Source organism: Mytilus galloprovincialis, chromosome 12 (assembly GCF_965363235.1).
Source record: "Mytilus galloprovincialis chromosome 12, xbMytGall1.hap1.1, whole genome shotgun sequence".
NCBI lineage: Eukaryota > Metazoa > Mollusca > Bivalvia > Mytilida > Mytilidae > Mytilus > Mytilus galloprovincialis.
In genome coordinates, this window is record NC_134849.1 from 56,488,233 (window position 1) to 56,508,754 (window position 20,522).

A 20,522-nucleotide genomic window follows, 5' to 3' on the forward strand; every position below is an offset into this window, starting at 1 on the left:
TGTCCTAGTGTAGGGCTATGAATTGTGGGTCTATATATTACAGGTCTTGAGTTGAATCAACGCATAGACACTGGATTGTTATGCCCAACCTACAAGAGTAGAGGGGCATTATGTTTTCTGGTCTGTCCATCTGTCCATTCTTTCTTTAGTCTGTTCTTCGTCCGTTTGTTCGTCTGTTCCGCTTCAGGTTAAAGCTTCTAGTCAAGGTAGTATTTGATGAAGTTGAAGTCCAATCCAATTGAAACTTAGTACACATGTTCCTCAGGATATAATCTTTCTAATTGAAATGCAAATTAAAGTTTTTACCCTTATTTCACGGCCCACTGAATATAGAAAATGATAGTGCGAAGTTCAGGTTAAAGTTTTTGGTCAAGGTAGTTTTTTATGAAGATGAAGTCCAATCATCTTGAAACTTAGTACACATGTTCCACATGATATGATCTTTCTATTAATTTAAATTTAAATACCAAATTAGATTTTAAATCCCAATTTCACAGTCCATTAAACAGAAAATGATAGTGCAAGTGGGGCATCTGTGTACTTTGGACACATTCTTTTTATACGACCGCAAAAATCGAAAAAAAATTTCGTCGTATATTGGTATCACGTTTGCGTCGTAGTCGTCTGTGGCATCCGAATATTTTTAGTTTTCGCACTCTAACTTTAGTAAAAATGAATAGAAATCTATGAAATTTTAACACAAGATTTATGACCACAAAAGGAAGGTTGGGATTGGTTTTGAGAGTTTTGGTCCCAACATTTTAGGAATTAGGGGCCAAAAAGGGCCCAAATAAGCATTTTCTTGGTTTTCGCACTATTACTTTAGTTTAAGTAAATAGAAATCTATGAAATTTTGACATCAGGTTTATGACCACAAAAGAAAGGTTGGGATAGATTTTGGAAGTTTTGGTTTCAATAGTTTAGGAATTAGGGGCCAAAAAAAAGGCCACAATAAGCATTATTCTTGGTTTTCGCACCAGATCTTAAGTATAAGTAAATAGAAATCAATGAAATTTAAACACAAGGTTTATGACCTCAAAGGAAAGCTTGGGATTGATTTTGGGAGTTGAGGTCCGAACAGTTTAGGAATAAGGGGCCAAAAAGGGGCCCAAATAAGCATTTTTCTTGGTTTTTTCGCACCATAACTTAAGTATAAGTTAATAGAAATCTATGAAATTTAAACACAAGGTTTATGACCATAAAAGGAAGGTTGGGATTGATTTTGGGAGTTTTGGTCCCTCAGTTTAGGAATAAGGGGCCCAAAGAGTTCAAAGTTAAACTTTGTTTGATTTCATCATAAATTAAATAATTGGGGTTCTTTGATATGCCGAATCTAACTGTGTATGTAGATTCCTAATTTTTGGTCCCATTTTCAAATTGGTCTACATTAGGTCCAAAGGGTCCAAAATTAAACTTAGTTTGATTTTAACAAAAAATGAATTCTTGGCCCAAATCAGGATCCAAAATTGTCATATTAAGTATTGTGCAATAGCAAGAAATTTTGCATAGTATTCAGCAATAGCAAGAAATCTTCAATTGCACAGTATTTTGCAGTAGCAAGAAATTTTCAATTGAATAGTATTGTGCAATAGCAAGAAATCTTCAATTACACAGTATTGGGCAATGGCAAGTATTTTCAATTGCACAGTATTGCGCAATGGCAAGAAATATCTAATTGCACAATATTGTGTAATAGCAAGAAATTTTCAATATTCTTTGAAAATTTGAGTTATCTTTCTTTGTCCAGAATAGTAGTTGAATCAACTTAAATCATTGATTTATACAATGTACAATGTATATTCACTTTTACTACCAACTGATAAATTAAAACAATCTTTACCATTCAGTGATAACAAGCACTTTTTTACATTTTAATATTTTATGATGTATTTAAATGAGTAGTTATTGTTAGGGGCCATTAGAAATTTGAATTGAGATCAGTTTTGGAATAAGGGAAAAGGGGGATGTGATTTTTTTATTTATATTAATATTCAACAGCATAGTGAATTGCTCAAAGACAAAACAAAAAAATTAAGTTCATTAGACCACATTCATTCTGTGTCAGAAACCTATGCTGTGTCAACTATTTAATCACAATCCAAATTTAGAGCTGAATCCAGCTTGAATGTTGTGTCCATACTTGCCCCAACCGTTCAGGGTTCAATCTCTGCGGTCGTATAAAGCTGCGCCATGCAGAGCATCTGGTTTTTCTTGTTATAATGGTTTGACATTTTGTCATTTCGGGGTCTTAAAGTATGGTCTTCATTTGTTGCTTAATGGCACACCAAGGGTTCCATCGTACATTGACAGCTGGTGAACAGTTGGCTATCACATATGTACCATGTGTTGATTTTTTTATGCCACATGTATTTTTCCCCATTTATGGGTATTATGTTGTCTAGTCTGTGCGTTTGTTCGTTCGTCTGTCTGTCTGTTCCACTTCTGGTTAATTAAGGTTTTGGTTGAAGTAGTTTTTGGTGAAATTGAAGTCCAATCAACTTGAAACTTAGTACATATGTTCCCTATGATATGATCTTTCTAATTTTAATGTCAAATTAGAGATTTTTACCCATTTTCACGATCCACTGCACATACAAAATGATGGTGTAGAGGAGGCATCCGTTTACTATGGTCACATTCTTGTTTATAATGACAGTAACTGTGCAAGATTTCATATAAAATGCATGAGTTTCTAATGACTGCACATTGTATTTATAGATTACTTTTTTATTGGTTCTAATCATCAAACATATTATAGTCAAAATAATATCACTCATACAATAAATATGAAAAGATAAGTTTCAATGCTTACTTATACATCAACTATTATTTGAACCCGTGATATTTTTTAGTTTTCAGGTAGTTCTATTTTCTATAATGTGGTTCTGGTCAAAATCTAAAAAATCGACTGGTTAGCAAATAACGGAAATATAACTCCAACATCATAACACACTACTAATCTAAAAAGATATAATGCCCCAGTTTGACACCAATTTATTTAAAATCCTTGTCAGACGTTTTAAGTTGCCCACTTTGCATTATCATATGAATCATTGTTTTAATTTAAATTAAAGAATGATTTAAGATATGTTATTGAATCAAGTTCCTTAAAACAATTTCGTGTTTGGATGTATCATATTATACCAGTAATCGGATGAAACATGGATAAAAACCACAACTGTTCTATCAATAGTTTAATTGACGCAACTTGAGCAAGTGTTATTGTTCTTTCGTCGGCATGTTGGAGGTTGGCGTGCATAAGCTCCTTCATACATCAGCTAACATCAATTATTTATACTAACTACTTTACTTTTAAAAAAAGTCTGTTAAATAAACAATATTTTAGAAATGACCTTTGAACACCGATATACTACTGTTTATTTAAATCACCACTACGATTCACTGAAGTTCAATTAATGAGTACAACCTGGGAAATTTCCCAAATAGCTGCTGCAACGATGATATATTTAAAATTGAGAATGGAAATGGGGAATGTGCCAAAGAGACAACAACCCGACCATAGAAAAAAACAACAGCAGAAGGTCACCAACAGGTCTTCAATGTAGCGAGAAATTCCCGCACCCGGAGGCGTCCTTCAACTGGCCCCTAAACAAATATATACTAGTTCAGTGAAAATGAACGCCATACTAATTTCCAAATTGTACACAAGAAACTAAAATTAAAATAATACAAGACTATCAAAGGCCAGAGGCTCCTGACTTGGGACAGGCGCAAAAATGCGGCGGGGTTAAACATGTTTGTGAGATCTCAACCCTCCCCCTATACCTCTAGCCAATGTAGAAAAGTAAACGCATAACAATACGCACATTAAAATTCAGTTCAAGAGAAGTCCGAGTCTGATGTCAGAGGATGTAACCAAAGAAAATAAACAAAATGACAATAATACATAAATAACAACAGACTACTAGCAGTTAACTGACATGCCAGCTCCAGACTTCAATTAAACTGACTGAAAGATTATGATTTCATCATATGAACATCAGGCACAATCCTTCCCGTTAGGGCCGGGTTTAGTATCATACCATCATAACATATATGAGAAGAACATAACCCGTGTCATGCCAACAACTGGTTTTTGAATAAATGTGTTTAGTTCAGATGCAAAGACCCTATAAGTGAATCAATATTAACGCCAAAATATGCAATCTTTAATGACCCGACAACAGTCTCGTAACTATATCCCTTCTTAATAAATCTATTCAAAAGTTTTGTTAGTTTTTTAGGTGAATTCTGACACCTTTGTGCTTTATAAAGAATATTTCCATAAAAAATTGGATGTGAAATACCTGAACGTATAAGAAGTCTGCATGTTGAGCTATATTTACGAATGATGTCCTTATACCGATGATAAAATTTAGTAAATGTTTTGACTAGTTTGTGATATCGAAAACCTTGGGTGTAATAATTTTTCAGTAATACATAAATTTCTCTCGTTAAAATCTAAAACATTGTTACATACACGAGCGAATCGTACAAGTTGAGATATATAAACACCGTAAGATGGTGACAAGGGAACGTCACCATCTAAAAATGGATAATTAACGATAGGAAATGAAAAATCATCTCTTTTATCATAAATTTTAGTATTCAGCTTTCCGTTAGTGATATAGATATCAAGATCGAGGAAAGGGCAGTGGTCATTGTTAGTATTAGCTTTATTTAAAGTAAGTTCAACAGGATAAATTTCTTTAATATACATACTGAAGTCGTCATTATTGAGAGCCAAAATATCATCCAAATATCTAAAAGTATTATTAAATTTGTTTATAAGATGTTGTTTCGATGGGTCTTTGCTTATTTTTGTCATAAATTGTAACTCATAGCAATACAAAAACAGGTCCGCAATAAGTACTGCACAGTTAGTCCCCATTGGAATTCCGATAATCTGACGATATACGGAATCCCCAAAGCGAACAAAAATGTTATCTAGTAAAAATTCAAGGGCATATATAGTATCAAAGCATGTCCAATTGACATATTTTTTTTGTTTATTGCTACTAAAAAATGACCTAAAAGAGTTTGAACATATATATTCACATTCTGACTTTTTAAATGCCCATTTAATTAGGTGTGTGATTTTTTTCTTAATGAGAATGTGAGGCAATGTGGTATACAGGGTAGAAAAATCAAAACTTTGAACAGATTTAAAATCACCAATATAAGCATGCAATTTATCAAGTACTTCCAACGAGTTCTTGACACTCCAAAAGTAATTAATTCCACTATTTTCGAAGGCCTTATTTGAACAATTTATTATCAGGTTTTTAATTGTACCAAGTGTGCTGGTAAGAAGAATTGACAATTTAGTAGTGGAACAATGGCTTGAAGACGAAATAAATCTATATTTGTAAGGTGTTTTGTGTAGCTTCGGAAGCCAGTACATAGTTGGGACTTTCATTGTATTTGGCTCTGCTTGTAAAGCGGTAGCTAAAAGTTTATGTTTGTTACAGATGTCGTTTTCTGAAAATGGATTCAGTTGGAATGTTGGTGAATTGGTGATTTCTTTTTTCAGAACCTCAATGTAAAATTTACGTCAAACAATAATAATATTATTAGCAGCTTTATCGGCCGGGACAAAAACAAATTTATTGGCTAGTTCTTTTAGTTTATGTTTGATACGAGAAATAGTTTTTTTGTGGTTATTGTTAATAGTAAAATGTTCTTTAAAATGTTGAATACGTATATCAACTATCTTCATTACTGAATTAAAAAAAGAGTCCAAAGATTTTTTGTCAGCTTTTTCCCGTTTTATCCATTTCATATATTAAGTATGGAGTGAGTCGTGGATGATATTACGACACTCATTCCAATTAATAATTGACGGGGGACGATATTTAGGTCCTATTATTACAGATTTAATTTCACCTTATTTCTGCCTCAACCAACTTGTGACGAACTTCATTATGTGATTTTTATCTTTTATTAATTATTTGCTTATTGTTCATAAATTGTAATTCATGAAAGGCGCTCACTATCTTATTTTCATGGTTTATAAAGGTATGTATAAATTGCACCCTGAATGGCATCCTACTCAGTGATTTACGCGCCAGGTAAAAATCATGTGACAAGTAGCACATGGTTTTTCATACAGGTAAAGTGGTTTGGCAGAGCACACCTAGATTTTGATGTGAACAGACGTTCTGTCTGCTGCAGTTCACTTATATTTGGTGATACCTCAGAATTGTCAATTCAGGACATGGAGATTCACAGGACAATATAATGAATTTGCTCAGGTAAGAACATTTATTTATATTTTTGAAGGTGTTATCATTTAGTTGTCATTTTGACATATCAAACAGACCCGGAGACTTTTCATTCACGTGGCGGTCGATTTATGGTTTGAAATCTTGTTTTCATTTGATTATAAATTTATTTGGGGTTCAATTATTTGTTTCAGGGGTTGGTCCATGCAGTTTTTATGCTCAGTTTTGGAGTGGCAACGTTTAAATGGTCAGACAACGTACGTCCTATTTACTGACACAGATCTTCCCAAATACCAGTTGTGAGGTTTAGTTTAACGTATCATACAACGGCCAATATATAAATGTTATGTGGCAGAAATTACGTATTTGCGTTTATAGAAGCTGTGGTATTGTCGACGTATATTTATTCTGCCTAACAGAAGTTCCACTAGAAACTTTATTATAAACAATGTCATAATACCTATTCCGGTTGGAACAAATATTGTATACTATTTATTCCATTAGGAACATATACTGTAATATATATTCCTGTGGAAATAATATTCCAGAATATTTATTCCTTTTGGAACTTATATTATGAAGGAACTTATATTCCGTGACAGTATATTCACCGGAAGTCCGTGTATCAATATAGAAGCTATGCAATTAGTGAAATATATTTTATAAGTGAATATATAGTGAGCCATACATCTTATTGATGTTACAAGTGTACACAAGTCAATATTAAATAGTGAAAAGTTTAATAAAGTAAAAGTTTAGAATAATTCAATCTGAAAGTATTTGTTGTTCGTTCCAAGCGACGTCCTAGATCTTGACCGCAAACAGAATGAATGATCGCAGATGTGATTAGACATTTTTCTGATTAGTTTCAATTTATACTTACTAACATTTCAGTTGTTTACTTTGTTTATTTGTATTCATTTGCATGTTATAATTATGTTTAGTTTTGTTTGATTTTGTTTATTTTTGTTTTAGTAAAATATTATTTTTTTACTTGTGTTTCTGTGAGTGTTGGCCAACTGACAATCCGATTATCCTACGTCTTTACAATGGTGGCAGCGGTGGGATTGTCACAGGTCCAACATTCATAGAGTTCATTTGTTATGAAGGTATAACCAGACACTGTTGATTTATTTTTGAGATTTTATTTCTGGTAACCTTACTCTGAAATATTTGTATATTTTTTGTATCATTATCAGATTAGATTGTGTACAACAGAAAAGTTGCCACAGTGGATGGCAGACTTGATTGATAAAGGTGAAACAGCATCTACTTGTTTAAATTTGTATAGAGAGATGCAAGCTGCAGAAAGAGATGAGAGAGCAGCTGCACGAGATATGAGAAAAGCAGAGATGGACAATAGTTATAGACTGAGAGACTTGGAGTTGAGAGAGAGAAAGAGTTGGCAACAGGAAGTAAAGGTCGTTTTAAAACGTCAGAGTCTATTAAGACTAAGTTACCTAACTTTTCTGAAGGTCAAGATCCAGATGTATTTTTGAAAGCTTTTGAAAAACTTGTTACACTTCATGAAATTCTAAAGAGTGAATGGCCACTACGACTTATTCCCCTTCTTTGTGGTAAAGCTCTTGAGGCATATTCCAGGTTGAATGATGAGGATAGAAGGTTATACGACAAGATTAAGACAGCTATTTTGGTTCGGTATGAGTTAACTTCTGAGGCATATCGGGGTAAGTTCAGGAATTCGGCTCAGTTTGCTGGGGAGTCTTTCAAGAAATTTTCTGTTCGAATAGAGGGTTTTTTAAGGCACTGGTATGCCAGAGAAGACATTGATGGTAGTTTTGATAAGCTCTGATTTGATGGTCAGGGATCAGTTGACAGTAAGTAGTGATAAGGATTTAAGGTTGTGGATTCAGGAGCATACACCACCGGATCTTAGGTCTTTAGTAGAACTAGCCGAAGCTTATCAAACAGCACACAAAGATGTAGGTAAGGGTAATGATAAAGCACAGTCTAGCAGTGATTATCAGAAGAAACAACATAGTAAATCGAATGAAAGCAATCAAGGTCAGTACAAACGTGAAACCAGGACATGCTTTGTGTGTAACCGCAAAGGACATATTGCTTCAGATTGTATTTTAAGGAATAGACAACAAGGTAAAATAGGATTATGTTTTGTTAAGCCAGGACAAACAGAACCATGTAGTACAGTTGACGAATACGCAGGTGGCATGACAACTCGGTTACCAGGGGTGTCATGTGACGAGGTGAAGACAAACAAAGTACCAGGATTAGATATAGTTGAATGTAAGGTAAACAGTAAACCAGTTTCAGTGTTAAGGGACACAGGATGTTCAACTGTTTTTGTAAACCAAAAAATGTTGACTCAGATAAGTGTACAGGTAAAAGTAGAGATATTTGTCTTGCAGATGGCTCGACACGTGTATGCAAGGAAGTTTGGATTGATATTAACTCCTTTTGTTTCAGGTACTGTTTTAGCTCCAGTTTTGGATACTCCTTTCGCAGAGCTCATCATAGGGAACTATGTTAACACTTATATACCTACTAGTGTTAAGGACACTGTTGTAGTTAGTGATGATTCTGTAGATTTTTCAGTTTTAGATCCAGTTTTAGATCCATCCTCAGAGCCATGTCAAGCAGTGCAGACTAGACCACAGAAGATTAAACAGTCGGACAAGGAGATAAGAATTGAGAAGAACACAGAAGTATAGTGATGATTTACCTTTAACAGAGCCTTTTCAAATTACTAAATCTGACTCTAATTTTCAGATTTGTACTAGACAGGAGCTGATTGATGCACAGAAGTCTGATCATACTTTAGATAGTATTAGATCTTATATTACAGATGACTCGGACGAACAGTCTTATTTTACAATAAGATCTGATATACTTTACAGGATATTTAGGACACAGTCAAGGGAAACAATTAGTCAAACTGTTGTCCCTCAGAAGTTTCGAAACACAGTTTTGACCTTAGGTCATGATATTTCTTTAGCAGGTCATTTGGGTATTACTAAGACCAGGTATAGAATTATGCAGCATTTCTATTGGCCTAGAATATTTGTTGATATTGCTCAGTATTGTAGATCATGTCCAGAGTGTCTAAGAGGGGTTCAGAAGGGTAGAATTTATAGAGCTCCACTTGTCAGTATACCTCCTATGGACGAACCATTTCACAAGACAGATGAACCTGTTTTCAAGGAACCACACCCTTTGCCGTATGCAGTTAGAAACCAAGTCAAGGTAGAAGTTGAGATGTTAAAGCCTGGTATTATTGAACCTTCAACCAGTCCTTACGCAGCACCAGTGGTTCTAGTAAAGAAGAAGGTTCCAGTATTCAATTTTGCGTGGATTATCATTATATTTATTTTATTATTTATTTTACAGACAGATGCTTCACAGTTTGGTCTCAGTGCTGTTTTGGAGCAGGAATTTGAAGATGGCAGACATCCAGTTATTTTTATCAGTAAGAAGCTGAGTTGTGCAGAATGTAACTATGCAGTCATCACAAAGGAATGTTATGCTATTGTATGGGCGGTAAAAACATTGAGGGTATATTTAGAAGGTAGTGAATTTACTATTTTCAGTGACCATGCACCTTTGCAGTGGCTTTATAGGATGAAAACCAGCAACCAGCGTTTACTTCGCTAGAGTTTATTTTTACAGGAGTTTAGGTACACGATTACACATATTCCAGGGAAGCAGAATATAGCAGCAGATCCACTTTCTAGGTGTGACGAAGATTGACCCCTGAGCAGTTATTGGCATCTGATGTGTATATTTGGTATCTATGTATATATTGAGGTATTGATTTCAGATTATTTTTGTTTTGAAGTTCGTTGGTGTTGGCTGGACTAAATCATAGTTTAGTCTTTTGAAAGGGGGACTTATGTGACGAACTTCATTATGTGATTTTTATCTTTTATTAATTATTTACTTATTGTTCATAAATTGTAATTCATGAAAGGCGCTCACTATCTTATTTTCATGGTTTATAAAGGTATGTATAAATTGCACCCTGATTGGCATCCCACTCAGTGATTTACGCGCCAGGTAAAAAACATGTGACAAGTAGCACATGGTTTTTCATACAGGTAAAGTGGTTTGGCAGAGCACACCTAGATTTTGATGTGAACAGACGTTCTGTCTGCTGCAGTTCACTTATATTTGGTGATACCTCAGAATTGTCAATTCAGGACATAGAGATTCACAGGACAATATAATGAATTTGCTCAGGTAAGAACATTTATTTATATTTTTGAAGGTGTTATCATTTAGTTGTCATTTTGACATATCAAACAGACCCTGAGACTTTTCATTCACGTGGCGGTCGATTTATGGTTTGAAATCTTGTTTTCATTTGATTATAAATTTATTTGGGGTTCAATTATTTGTTTCAGGGGTTGGTCCATGCAGTTTTTATGCTCAGTTTTGGAGTGGCAACGTTTAAATGGTCAGACAACGTACGTCCTATTTACTGACACAGATCTTCCCAAATACCAGTTGTGAGGTTTAGTTTAACGTATCATACAACGGCCAATATATAAATATTATGTGGCAGAAATTACGTATTTGCGTTAATAGAAGCTGTGGTATATTCACCGGAAGTTGGTGTTAGTTTACCGGAAGTCCGTGTTTCATTTACCGGAAGTGGCATATCAATATAGAAGCTATGCAATTAGTGAAATATATTTTATAAGTGAATATATAGTGAACCATACATCTTATTGATGTTACAAGTGTACACAAGTCAATACTAAATAGTGAAAAGTTTAATAAAGTAAAAGTTTAGAATAATTCAATCTGAAAGTATTTGTTGTTCGTTCCAAGCGACGTCCTAGATCTTGACCGCAAACAGAATGAATGATCGCAGATGTGATGAGACATTTTTCTGATTAGTTTCAATTTATACTTACTAACATTTCAGTTGTTTACTTTGTTTATTTGTATTCATTTGCATGTTATAATTATGTTTAGTTTTGTTTGATTTTGTTTATTTTTGTTTTAGTAAAATATTATTTTTTTACTTGTGTTTCTGTGAGTGTTGGCCAACTGACACTCCGATTATCCTACGTCTTTACACAACTGAAAACGCTGACACTTTGTCCAAATGATGAACTTCTTGGAACATCTTTCGTGTACCTTTTGATACATTTGTTTTATGTACATTATTATAATTAAGAGATTACACAAGTTTTTGAGCTCTTTTCATTTTTCTTTTTCACAGGTTCAGTCGGTATGAGATCAGGTTTATTTTCAACTGTGTTGCTCTCTTCCTTTACTTTACTGTTTTGTTCTTCTAGTATTTTATTTTCTTGTTCCATTTGTAAAATCTTTGCCTCAAGCTTAGCAGCCTCCTTTTCTATTGTTTTTCTTTTGTTTTCTTCTGCAAGAATTTTGTCTTTTAGGTTTTTTTCTATATCTTCAACATTTTTTATTATTTCTTTCATTCTTTTGTTTTCCAATATCATATCGTCATTTTTTTGGTGTAAACTTGATTTTTCCTCCTTTACGGTATCGATATCTTCTTCAAGTTGTTTTATTTTAAGTTGCGTGTCTTCGACCTGATGCTCCAATATTTTCTTCTCTTCTATTTTTTGTTTTAAAGTATTCTGTTCTTCTAGCATTTGTTGTTCTAAAATTTTCGTCTCTTCTTCCATTTGCTTTTCTGAATCGTCTATCCGATGTCCCAAATTACTATTTGCTCTTGCCATTTCATTATTTTGTTTTACTAATAATTGGATTCTTTCTTCTTTCTCTTGAATTATTTCTTCTTCCTCTTTGATTCTTTCTTCTTTTTCTTTAATGATTTGTTCTTTCTCTTGCATTTGTTGTTCTAAAATTTTCTTCCCTTCTTTCATTTGCTTCTCTGAATTGTCTATCCGATGTCCCATACTACTTTTTGCTCTTGCCATTTTATTATTTTGTTTTTCTAATAATTGGATTTTTTCTTCTTTGTCTGTAATTCTTTCTTCTTTTTCTTTGATTCTTTCTTCTTTTTCTTTGATTCTTTCTTCTTTTTCTTTGATTCTTTCTTCTTTTTCTTTAATGATTTGTTCTTTCTCTTGCATTTGTTGTTCTAAAACTTTCTTCTCTTCTTTCATTTGCTTCTCTGAATTGTCTATCCGATGTCCCAAACTACTTTTTGCTCTTGCCATTTCATTATTTTGTTTTTCTAATAATTGGATTCTTTCTTCTTTCTCTTTGATTCTTTCTTCTTTTTCTTTAATGATTTGTTCTTTCTCTTGCATTTGTTGTTCTAAAATTTTCCTCTCTTCTTTCATTTGCTTCTCTGAATCGTCTATCCGATGTCCCAAACTACTTTTTGCTCTTGCCATTTTATTATTTTGTTTTTCTAATAATTGGATTTTTTCTTCTTTCTCTTTAATTCTTTCTTCTTTCTCCTTGATTCTTTCTTCTTTTTCTTTAATGCTTTGTTCTTTCTCTTTGATTCTATTTTCTTTTTCTTCAATCCTATCTTCTTTTTCTTTAATCCTATCTTCTTTCTCTTTAATTCTCTGATCTTTTTCTCCCAGTATTGCTTCGTATTGACCCGTTTCTCTTTCACCACGTACTTTTGCAGATTTGATTCGTTGTTGACTGAACCTTTGGCTTTTCTGAAATAGACGTGAGCTTTTATGAAAATATAAATATACATATAGGTACATGATTTAAAGAAGCTGTTGTGGATATATTTTGAAATGAATTCTTATTTCAGGAGATATCTAATAAAACAGCAATCTTCTGACCCAAAAATCAAAAGCAACAAATAAACAACGGGTCACCCACAACCATGAACAATTTATAAAGAAAATTAATGTCGGATAAACAAAACTTGCAGAGGTTTTTACGGATCCAGGCGATGAGGGTTCCGGGAGTTGATATTCATGTATTTAAATGGTGACATATGGTTAGAACCCTCCTGTTAAAAAAAACTGGATCTGCTCATGTTTCTCAATCATTAGTTTTCAGAAAAGCATGTTGAGTTCTTTGAAAAATCGGAAGGCGAGACATGTGTTGCGTTTCCGTTTCCGTCAGCATTTGTTAAGTTTCTTGTTTAAACAAATTAGAACTTTGAAGATACTACTAAGACGAGGGTGTTTTCCGTAATGTTGTATTATTATTATTATATATGTATATATCAGTTCGACGACAAAGTCGAGGTTTTTGCCCCTAGGTCATAGTCAAGTGACTGAGTTATTAACCAATTTTAAATATTTTGTATTCTGCATATGACAGTTTGATATGATTTTCCCCTTTGTTTTTTATTTTTTTCTGATACTGTGAATTCATTAATATTATTCGTGTGTTTAGTTAGTACAGGTGAACTACGAATTCAAATGTTTAACGAATAGCATACCTTTATTTTTAATAGGCTTTGTATACAGAAATTGACAAAACCACAAAATCAAATATACACGAATACGCAAGATTTCAGCTATTTTCGAAAAATGATACCCACGACAATAAATGAATCCACAGTAACTACTTGGTATCTATACTATTTGTATGATCGAACCTGCTTATGCCATTCCTGAATCTGATTGATTTTTAAAGGACCCTGTTTGCTTCCATCTCGCCTTATGTATACGTCGTCATTGAAAACTTGATAAAGTTCAGTCAATTGCTCCGCTTTCTTCACCATTATTTCTATAACTTTCAAGTTTCCTAAAAGTAAATGGAAAAAAGTTTTGATGAAAATAAACACATTGCTGAAGAGTTTTCATAAAGAAAAGCTAACAACTCAAAAGTAATCTAGTACATAGTCATTCACATTTCCACTATCATATAAAGTTTAAGGAAACAAAGTAAACATTAGCTAAAAATATGACCGGTTCATACATTCATTAAAAATATACAATAACAGTATTTACTTTTTTCATAATGGGTGGGTAGAAATTCTAAATCCGCCACTTAAATTTCGAATGCCCAAGGTATGATGCATGTTCACTTAAATGTCCAGTACCAGGTGATCAGGAATATAGGGGAGTTGTATTCAAATAGAACGTGTTTATGAACGTTAGCGTTTGTTTTTAAAGCTGTTCTGTTATTCCGTTGTTTTCCTCTTACAGTCAATGTGTTTCTGTTTTGGTTTGTCACCTGGATTTGTTTACGCTTAATCGGTCTATGAACAGCGATGTTCTTATGTTGTCTTTTTCTTTATTAACTTTCACGTAATACTTCCTTGATGGTCGAGTAGTGCAAATACTCTAAAGCTTTCCATTGGAATCGACGTTTGAAACCGCGAAACCGATTTACAGTCGTCAAAACTACTCTGATTGGCGAAAACTAATTATTTCGTAAGGCTAAGTATATTGGGCAGAGATCATTCAATCAATCATGATTTTGTTCGTCATCATCCTGTAGGTTCAGTAGAATTCCCTTTATGTACTAACTTAGTCGTACTTTTGTGTGTGTTATCTAATGATTCAGATTAATACAGGGTATGGAGAACCGTCGTGTAGTGGTTAACGCAGAGCACACACAGTTTCATGGGTCGATTCTCGTTCTGTGGTGAACATTTCATGCTCCCCCTTGACGCAATTTCCGAGTATGGTCTTGAGAAACTATGAAAATCCATCGGAAGTGCAGCACTCGCACCCGCAACGTGGACAAGGATTAATATAATTTTCAATAACGTGTTTCCCAATCTACTATAAATAAGTATGTTTAAACCAAAGGGTAAAATTTCATCTCACCTATTTGCTTATTGTTTACATCACACACAGGGATAAATTTCACTGTGTAGTTCTCTGGAAAAATTTCTGGCTTGATTGCTTTTATACCAGTGTCAATACTATCTTTACGTATATTATCTTCCTTCCTAAAATCACATTCAATGCCTTCCACAACACCTAAAAAAAGTTATATAAACTGTACATGATCTGTCAACATGTCTTTTTATGGGGATCTAAGACATGCAATGTTCATTGACATAATGTATTATGACGACGATTTTTTAAAGTTGTCTAATGATGAAACTACTGTTTTAAAAAGTAAAATAAAGATAATACCGAACTACCGAGGAAAACGGACATAACAAATCAAATGGCAAAATCAAAAGCACAAACACATCAAACGAATGGATAACAAATGTCATTTAATGGACTTGGTACAGACATTTTGTTTATTTAGAAATGATGGAATCACCCTGGTTTTATAGCCAGGTTTTAAACAGATTTAAATGCAGTTTGATCCACACATATTGCAGGAAGTGAACTCAACGGAACACTATCCATAGTTAATCGTTGTATTACTTTTATTTATTAAAGGTATACTAGCTGCCAAATTTATGTTCACCGATTTAAGGTAGATTCATGGTATACCGCCATCTTGGATTGAACAATCACAGTAAAAAATCGGCCTAGTTATTTGCCTAAATCTGCAAATTTGGAGACAGATTTGCAATTTGATGGCTAGACTGTCTAATAATATAAAGAAAACTTGGCAATTTATTGTATAATTCAAAATAATTAAACAAATATCATTTTATTTTGCTTTTTGAATCATTTTTTTCAAATGAGCCATTTAAGGGAAGATAACTCTTTTAGTAAAAAAATTATACTGGACAGATAGGGAATTTTTTTCTTTTTACTTGTAGCAAGAAAACAAGTTCGGTGACACCATTTTTTATTTTTATTTTCTTAAAACATATTACAAAACCTATCTTTTCACAATTTATTTCAAAATTCTATCTCATAGATTATTTTTTATGCACACAATTGTGTTTTTCCATTAACAATCTAACCAAATTTAGGCAATTTTCAACGACTCATAGCTTGAAAAATAGCACGGTGACCCCTACTTTTTATTATATTTTTGAAAAGAGCATATTTAAATCTTCATTCTGGCTAAGTATAAGAAAATTCTGTCTCAAAAAAGATTTACTTATGATCTACCTTAACTCATATTCTCACATTCGATTTAATGCAATGTAAAACATTTACCCAAACCTTAAAAAGTCTAAAATAAACTATTTACAGGGCATGGGCTCAATTATATGAAGCTTCGTGTCGTGTTTATTTTAGTCTAGACGCCATCTAATTAACTATTAAGTTAATTTTGGACGACCTCCGTTGACCATATAAGCGATATAAACATAAATATAGATACAACAAGCTATCAAAATCGTGCCATTAGATTTTCTAGGACTGTTTAATTGCATTTTATAGATTGAAGAGATAAGTAAATCGCCGTTTTTACATGTAAACAAATGATTTGTTGTGGATCGAATCAGTCAATCCATTGATGTGTTTCACTTTCAGTGTTGACATTCTTTTCATTTAAGGTGGTACCTAATTACACTACAGGGAGAAATAACTCTAAACAATCAGATAAACGGTTTAATCATGTTGTTTTCCTAAGGGAATATTAAGCTTCTCAATTATCAAAATAGGCGTTTGTCAAAAGGCTATATAACCAGTGTATTTTTTTCTGATAAAATGGTTGGTTAAAAGTTCTTGAAATTTTTATGCTTTGTCAAAGGGTTGAAGTAAATTCTTTGTCAAAATTTTATGAAAACTGATCGAGTCCATTTCATTTTAGTGAAGGTGTTGGGTACCACCTTAAAAAACATTACTCGGACAATTAATGCGCGTTATCAATCTCTAGCTAAGGGGTTAAATTGAAAGTCATACGAATTCAAGGGGTCGAATTATTCATTTCCGAGTAACACATATTGTCCATGTCATTAGTCGGCCTTTGAAATACGAAATACTGTAAGTGGAACAGTTCAAAAATTCTGCTTTAGGTTGGTAACATATTTTGATCCCTATAGCGTCGGTCACACCTTAACGGATAGCTCGAACGGATGCCAAACGGATAACTTTTTTTCAATCCGTTCATGTCCGTTAGACATCCGTTCTCATCCGTTAGACGTCCGTCCATATCCGTTTCATGTCCGTTTAGCGTAAGTTTTATCCGTCGACGTTCGTTCTGTCCTTTGGAAAATTTTGAGCATGTTACAAACTTTGAATGGACGTCCAACGGACGAAGTGTACGGTACTCGTTTTCAATTTGTATCCGTAACTTGTCCGTTATACATACGTTCGATATTGAACGAACGAGAAACGGACTTCTACCGGACGTATAACGGATAAAACGGATCTGAAACGGATAAATGCCAATTGAAACTTTTGCGTCAGAAATGACAATTATTGGTATGTCAGATTTCTTAAGTGTCATAAATTCATAATTATTCATAATCGATCTTAGAGTAATGGCACGTCTTCACCACCAAGCAGCTCTTATTCAGACCAGACACTACCCTTTGGCGGCATTTGGTAGAACAAACCAAAACCAGCTACAAAGAAACTTTTTGAATATCTATGCGATTTACTTGTATCATTATTGTTGCCTTTAATTTTTCCGTATATCTTTGTTCATCCGTTTTATCCGGTAAGCTTCAGGTAGGTGTCCGTTTTATGCGGAACTCGTCTGTTGGATGAACGTTCGACTTCCGTTCTGTCCGGTACGTTTTTAGTTTCTAGTCTGGTGTGTGTCCGTTATGCATTCCTTACGCTTCCGTTTTATTTGGTCAGTACATCAACGGATAACAATTTTGTCGACGGACAACTTTTATTTTCACCCGTTAGGCGTCTGTTCGTGCTATCCGGTAAGGTGTGACCACAGATTATCTGATTTATTAATCAAGTGCACAGGAAAAGATTTTTTTTGTTATTTAGAGTACTCAAATAATCAAGACTTGATTTTAAACATACATTTTTATAAGAAAAAAATATTAAGGTAATAAATGGAAAAAGAAGAGAAAACTAAATAAAATAAAAATTATCAATATGGCGTGAAGTCCCAAGTCCCAAGTTCGTTTTCCGGAAAACACAGGACTATATGAACATGATGCAGATGTGTATTTACCTTCATCGTTGACACCTATAAACAACGTTCCCTCCTCCTCGCTGTTTAGAAAGGCGCACACATAAACACCGACATCAGTTTTTAAGTGATCATATGGGTAGTTTCCTCCACCTCTTTTAAATTCTCTATTTCTACTTTCACTTCCAATTTTATCTCTATAAAAGTAACATGTATCATGTTGTACATTTCTTTCTTGTTTAACACGTTTAACATCTACGATAATATCAACGTACGGATCGACAAGTTGAAGGAAGTTGTATCTTAGCTTTTGTCTGCCTTCTCGTGTTGCTAAGTTATGTTGTACACATTGAGCTGCTTCCCCGGATCGAAGATGTATTATGGCCGCCTTCTTTCCTTGGCTACTGTTTATATTTATATCATTGGTAGTGATCTGTATCCGTAACCATTTGGTAAATAAATTTTCAAGTGACAATCGTAGTGAATTTTCTTTTTTATTTTCACTTAAATTACCGATCGTCGCTATATACACGTGCGAGCTACTATTATCCATTTTAGGTTTTTAACGTATTAGTAAGTTGTTTTAGTTATTTGAGATTATTGTTTGTGTGTTGCTAAGGTGAGTATTTGATTTTGATTTTCAGGAAATCTAAATGACACAAATTAAATTGTAGTAGTATGCGTTGTGGCAAATTCTATGCATGAAGAGTTCATGTATTGTTATTGATAGCGATTATTTTTTTTAAATATTCTTTAAAAAAAAAGATATTAAGTCAGTAAACAATTTGATAACTTGTCGTTTGAATAGACCTTTTCAAAAATTTCTGCACCAACAATTGACAATAACAGGTATTATATGTGAGGGGTCGTTTAAAAAGTAGTATCGATTATATAATTGTATACTGCAGCTAGTTGTGTTTATTTCCTTTAAATATAGTAACACAGCTTTATTTTGTATAACGTCAATTTCATCATATAACACTTTCTACACAATCAGGGGTCCATTTTGCAATACATTAAGATCGACATCTATAGTCATGTGTGTTACGATTTAAAAAGTTATCTAGATGTATTAATTTAAGTTGCAGTATAAAAACAATATTAGGTCAATATCATAAAAATATTAACTTTTTTGTATTAGGCGATGAACTTGGGAAGGGCTCGGTAGGACCTCGCCCTTCTCAGTTTCTCAGCCTCATACAAAAAAGTATAATTTTTCTGACACAGACCTAATATTGTATATTTATATTGTAATAGTTTACTAAATTGGAAATGAAATAATGTTTGTCTACATTTATTTACCACAACGATATTTTCTTATTTTCTTTCAAGAATTTGTTGGGTGGAAAAATACATGACAGTGGAAAATGGTATTATACTACCAAGGAAATAGAAGTTGTAGATGAATTTAGTTATCTTGGTATTTTGTTCAATTTTGATGGTAAATATAATCTGTTGCAGCAGAAACTCTCAGAACAGGGTAGAAAAGCTGTGTTTGCCTTGAGGAGAAATGTTTAAGATATTTGAATTTTGTAACTTTACTTTCACCTTTTGATACTTATATATCCCATCGAATTGGAGATAAAGGATACTACAGATACAGTTAAGTCAGCTTCATATCTTGACTTACATCTAGAAATTGACAATGAGGGTCGGTTGAAGACAAAACTTTACGACAAAAGAGATGATTTCAGCTTTCCAATTGTGAACTTTCCATTTCTAAGTAGCAACATTCCAGCAGCACCTGCATACGGGGTATATATCTCTCAATTGAAACGATATTCCCGTGCTTGCATTTCCTATCATGATTTTCTTGATAGAGGGTTACTGCTCACAAGGAAGCTATTAAATCAAGAGTTCCAAATGGTGAAGTTGAAATCATCCCTTCGTAAATTTTACGGACGCCATCACGAGTTGGTTGACCGTTATGGAATAACCATTTCACAAATGATATCGGATATGTTCCTCACGTCGTAACTACAATCCCCTTCCCTTTCATGAATTTGACCTACCGAATTAGACTATTTACCGGATTTGTAATCACATAAGCAACACGACGGGTGCCGCATGTGGAGCAGGATCTGCTTACCCTTCTGGAGCACCTGAGATCACCCCTAGTTTTTGGTGGGGTTCGTGTTGTTTATTCTTTAGTTTTCTATGTTGTGTCATGTGTACTATTGTTTTTCTGTTTGTCTTTTTCATTTTTAGCCATGGCGTTGTCAGTTTGTTTTAGATTTATGAGTTTGACTGTCCCTTTGGTATCTTTCGTCCCTCTTTTAACAGTGTACTTTGTTATGGTTGTGAAATTTGGGGTGCTCATAAGGCACCAGTTATAGAAGGGATACATCTTGGTTATTGCATAAATATTATGAAAGTAAAAAGCTCGACTCATACTATGGTGTACTATGAGTTAGGTAGATTACATTACTGTAACCTGAACATGTTGAATTTTAAATTCGGATTTAAAATGTAATGTACCACCAGGGG

At 33.6% G+C, this 20,522-nt stretch overlaps 2 protein-coding genes across 2 annotated transcripts in view; both read right to left on the reverse strand.

Annotated features, from left to right (window-relative positions):
- Window positions 1-20,522, reverse strand: part of LOC143054313 (RING finger protein 32-like) — a 66,106-nt gene that overhangs the window by 32,951 nt on the left and 12,633 nt on the right. The window lies entirely within an intron of this gene.
- On the reverse strand, window positions 11,381-15,052 carry LOC143055141 (uncharacterized). Its single transcript, XM_076228282.1, has 3 exons — window positions 14,903-15,052; window positions 13,723-13,871; window positions 11,381-12,820 (listed from the first exon to the last, which is right to left on the reverse strand). The coding sequence occupies exons 2-3, from the start codon at window positions 13,846-13,848 to the stop codon at window positions 11,381-11,383; spliced, it is 1,566 nt and encodes a 521-aa protein (XP_076084397.1). The 5' UTR covers window positions 13,849-13,871; window positions 14,903-15,052.

What these genes read in the sequence shown, in the direction of transcription:
- LOC143055141 (XM_076228282.1), bottom strand. Translation starts at nt 13,848, where the DNA reads ATGGTGAAGAAAGCGGAGCAATTGACTGAACTTTATCAAGTTTTCAAT. An exon ending in TTCAGGAATGGCATAAGCAG is followed by an intron (nt 12,821 to 13,722) that starts GTTCGATCATAC and finishes CGTCTATTTCAG; the next exon opens with AAAAGCCAAAGGTTCAGTCA.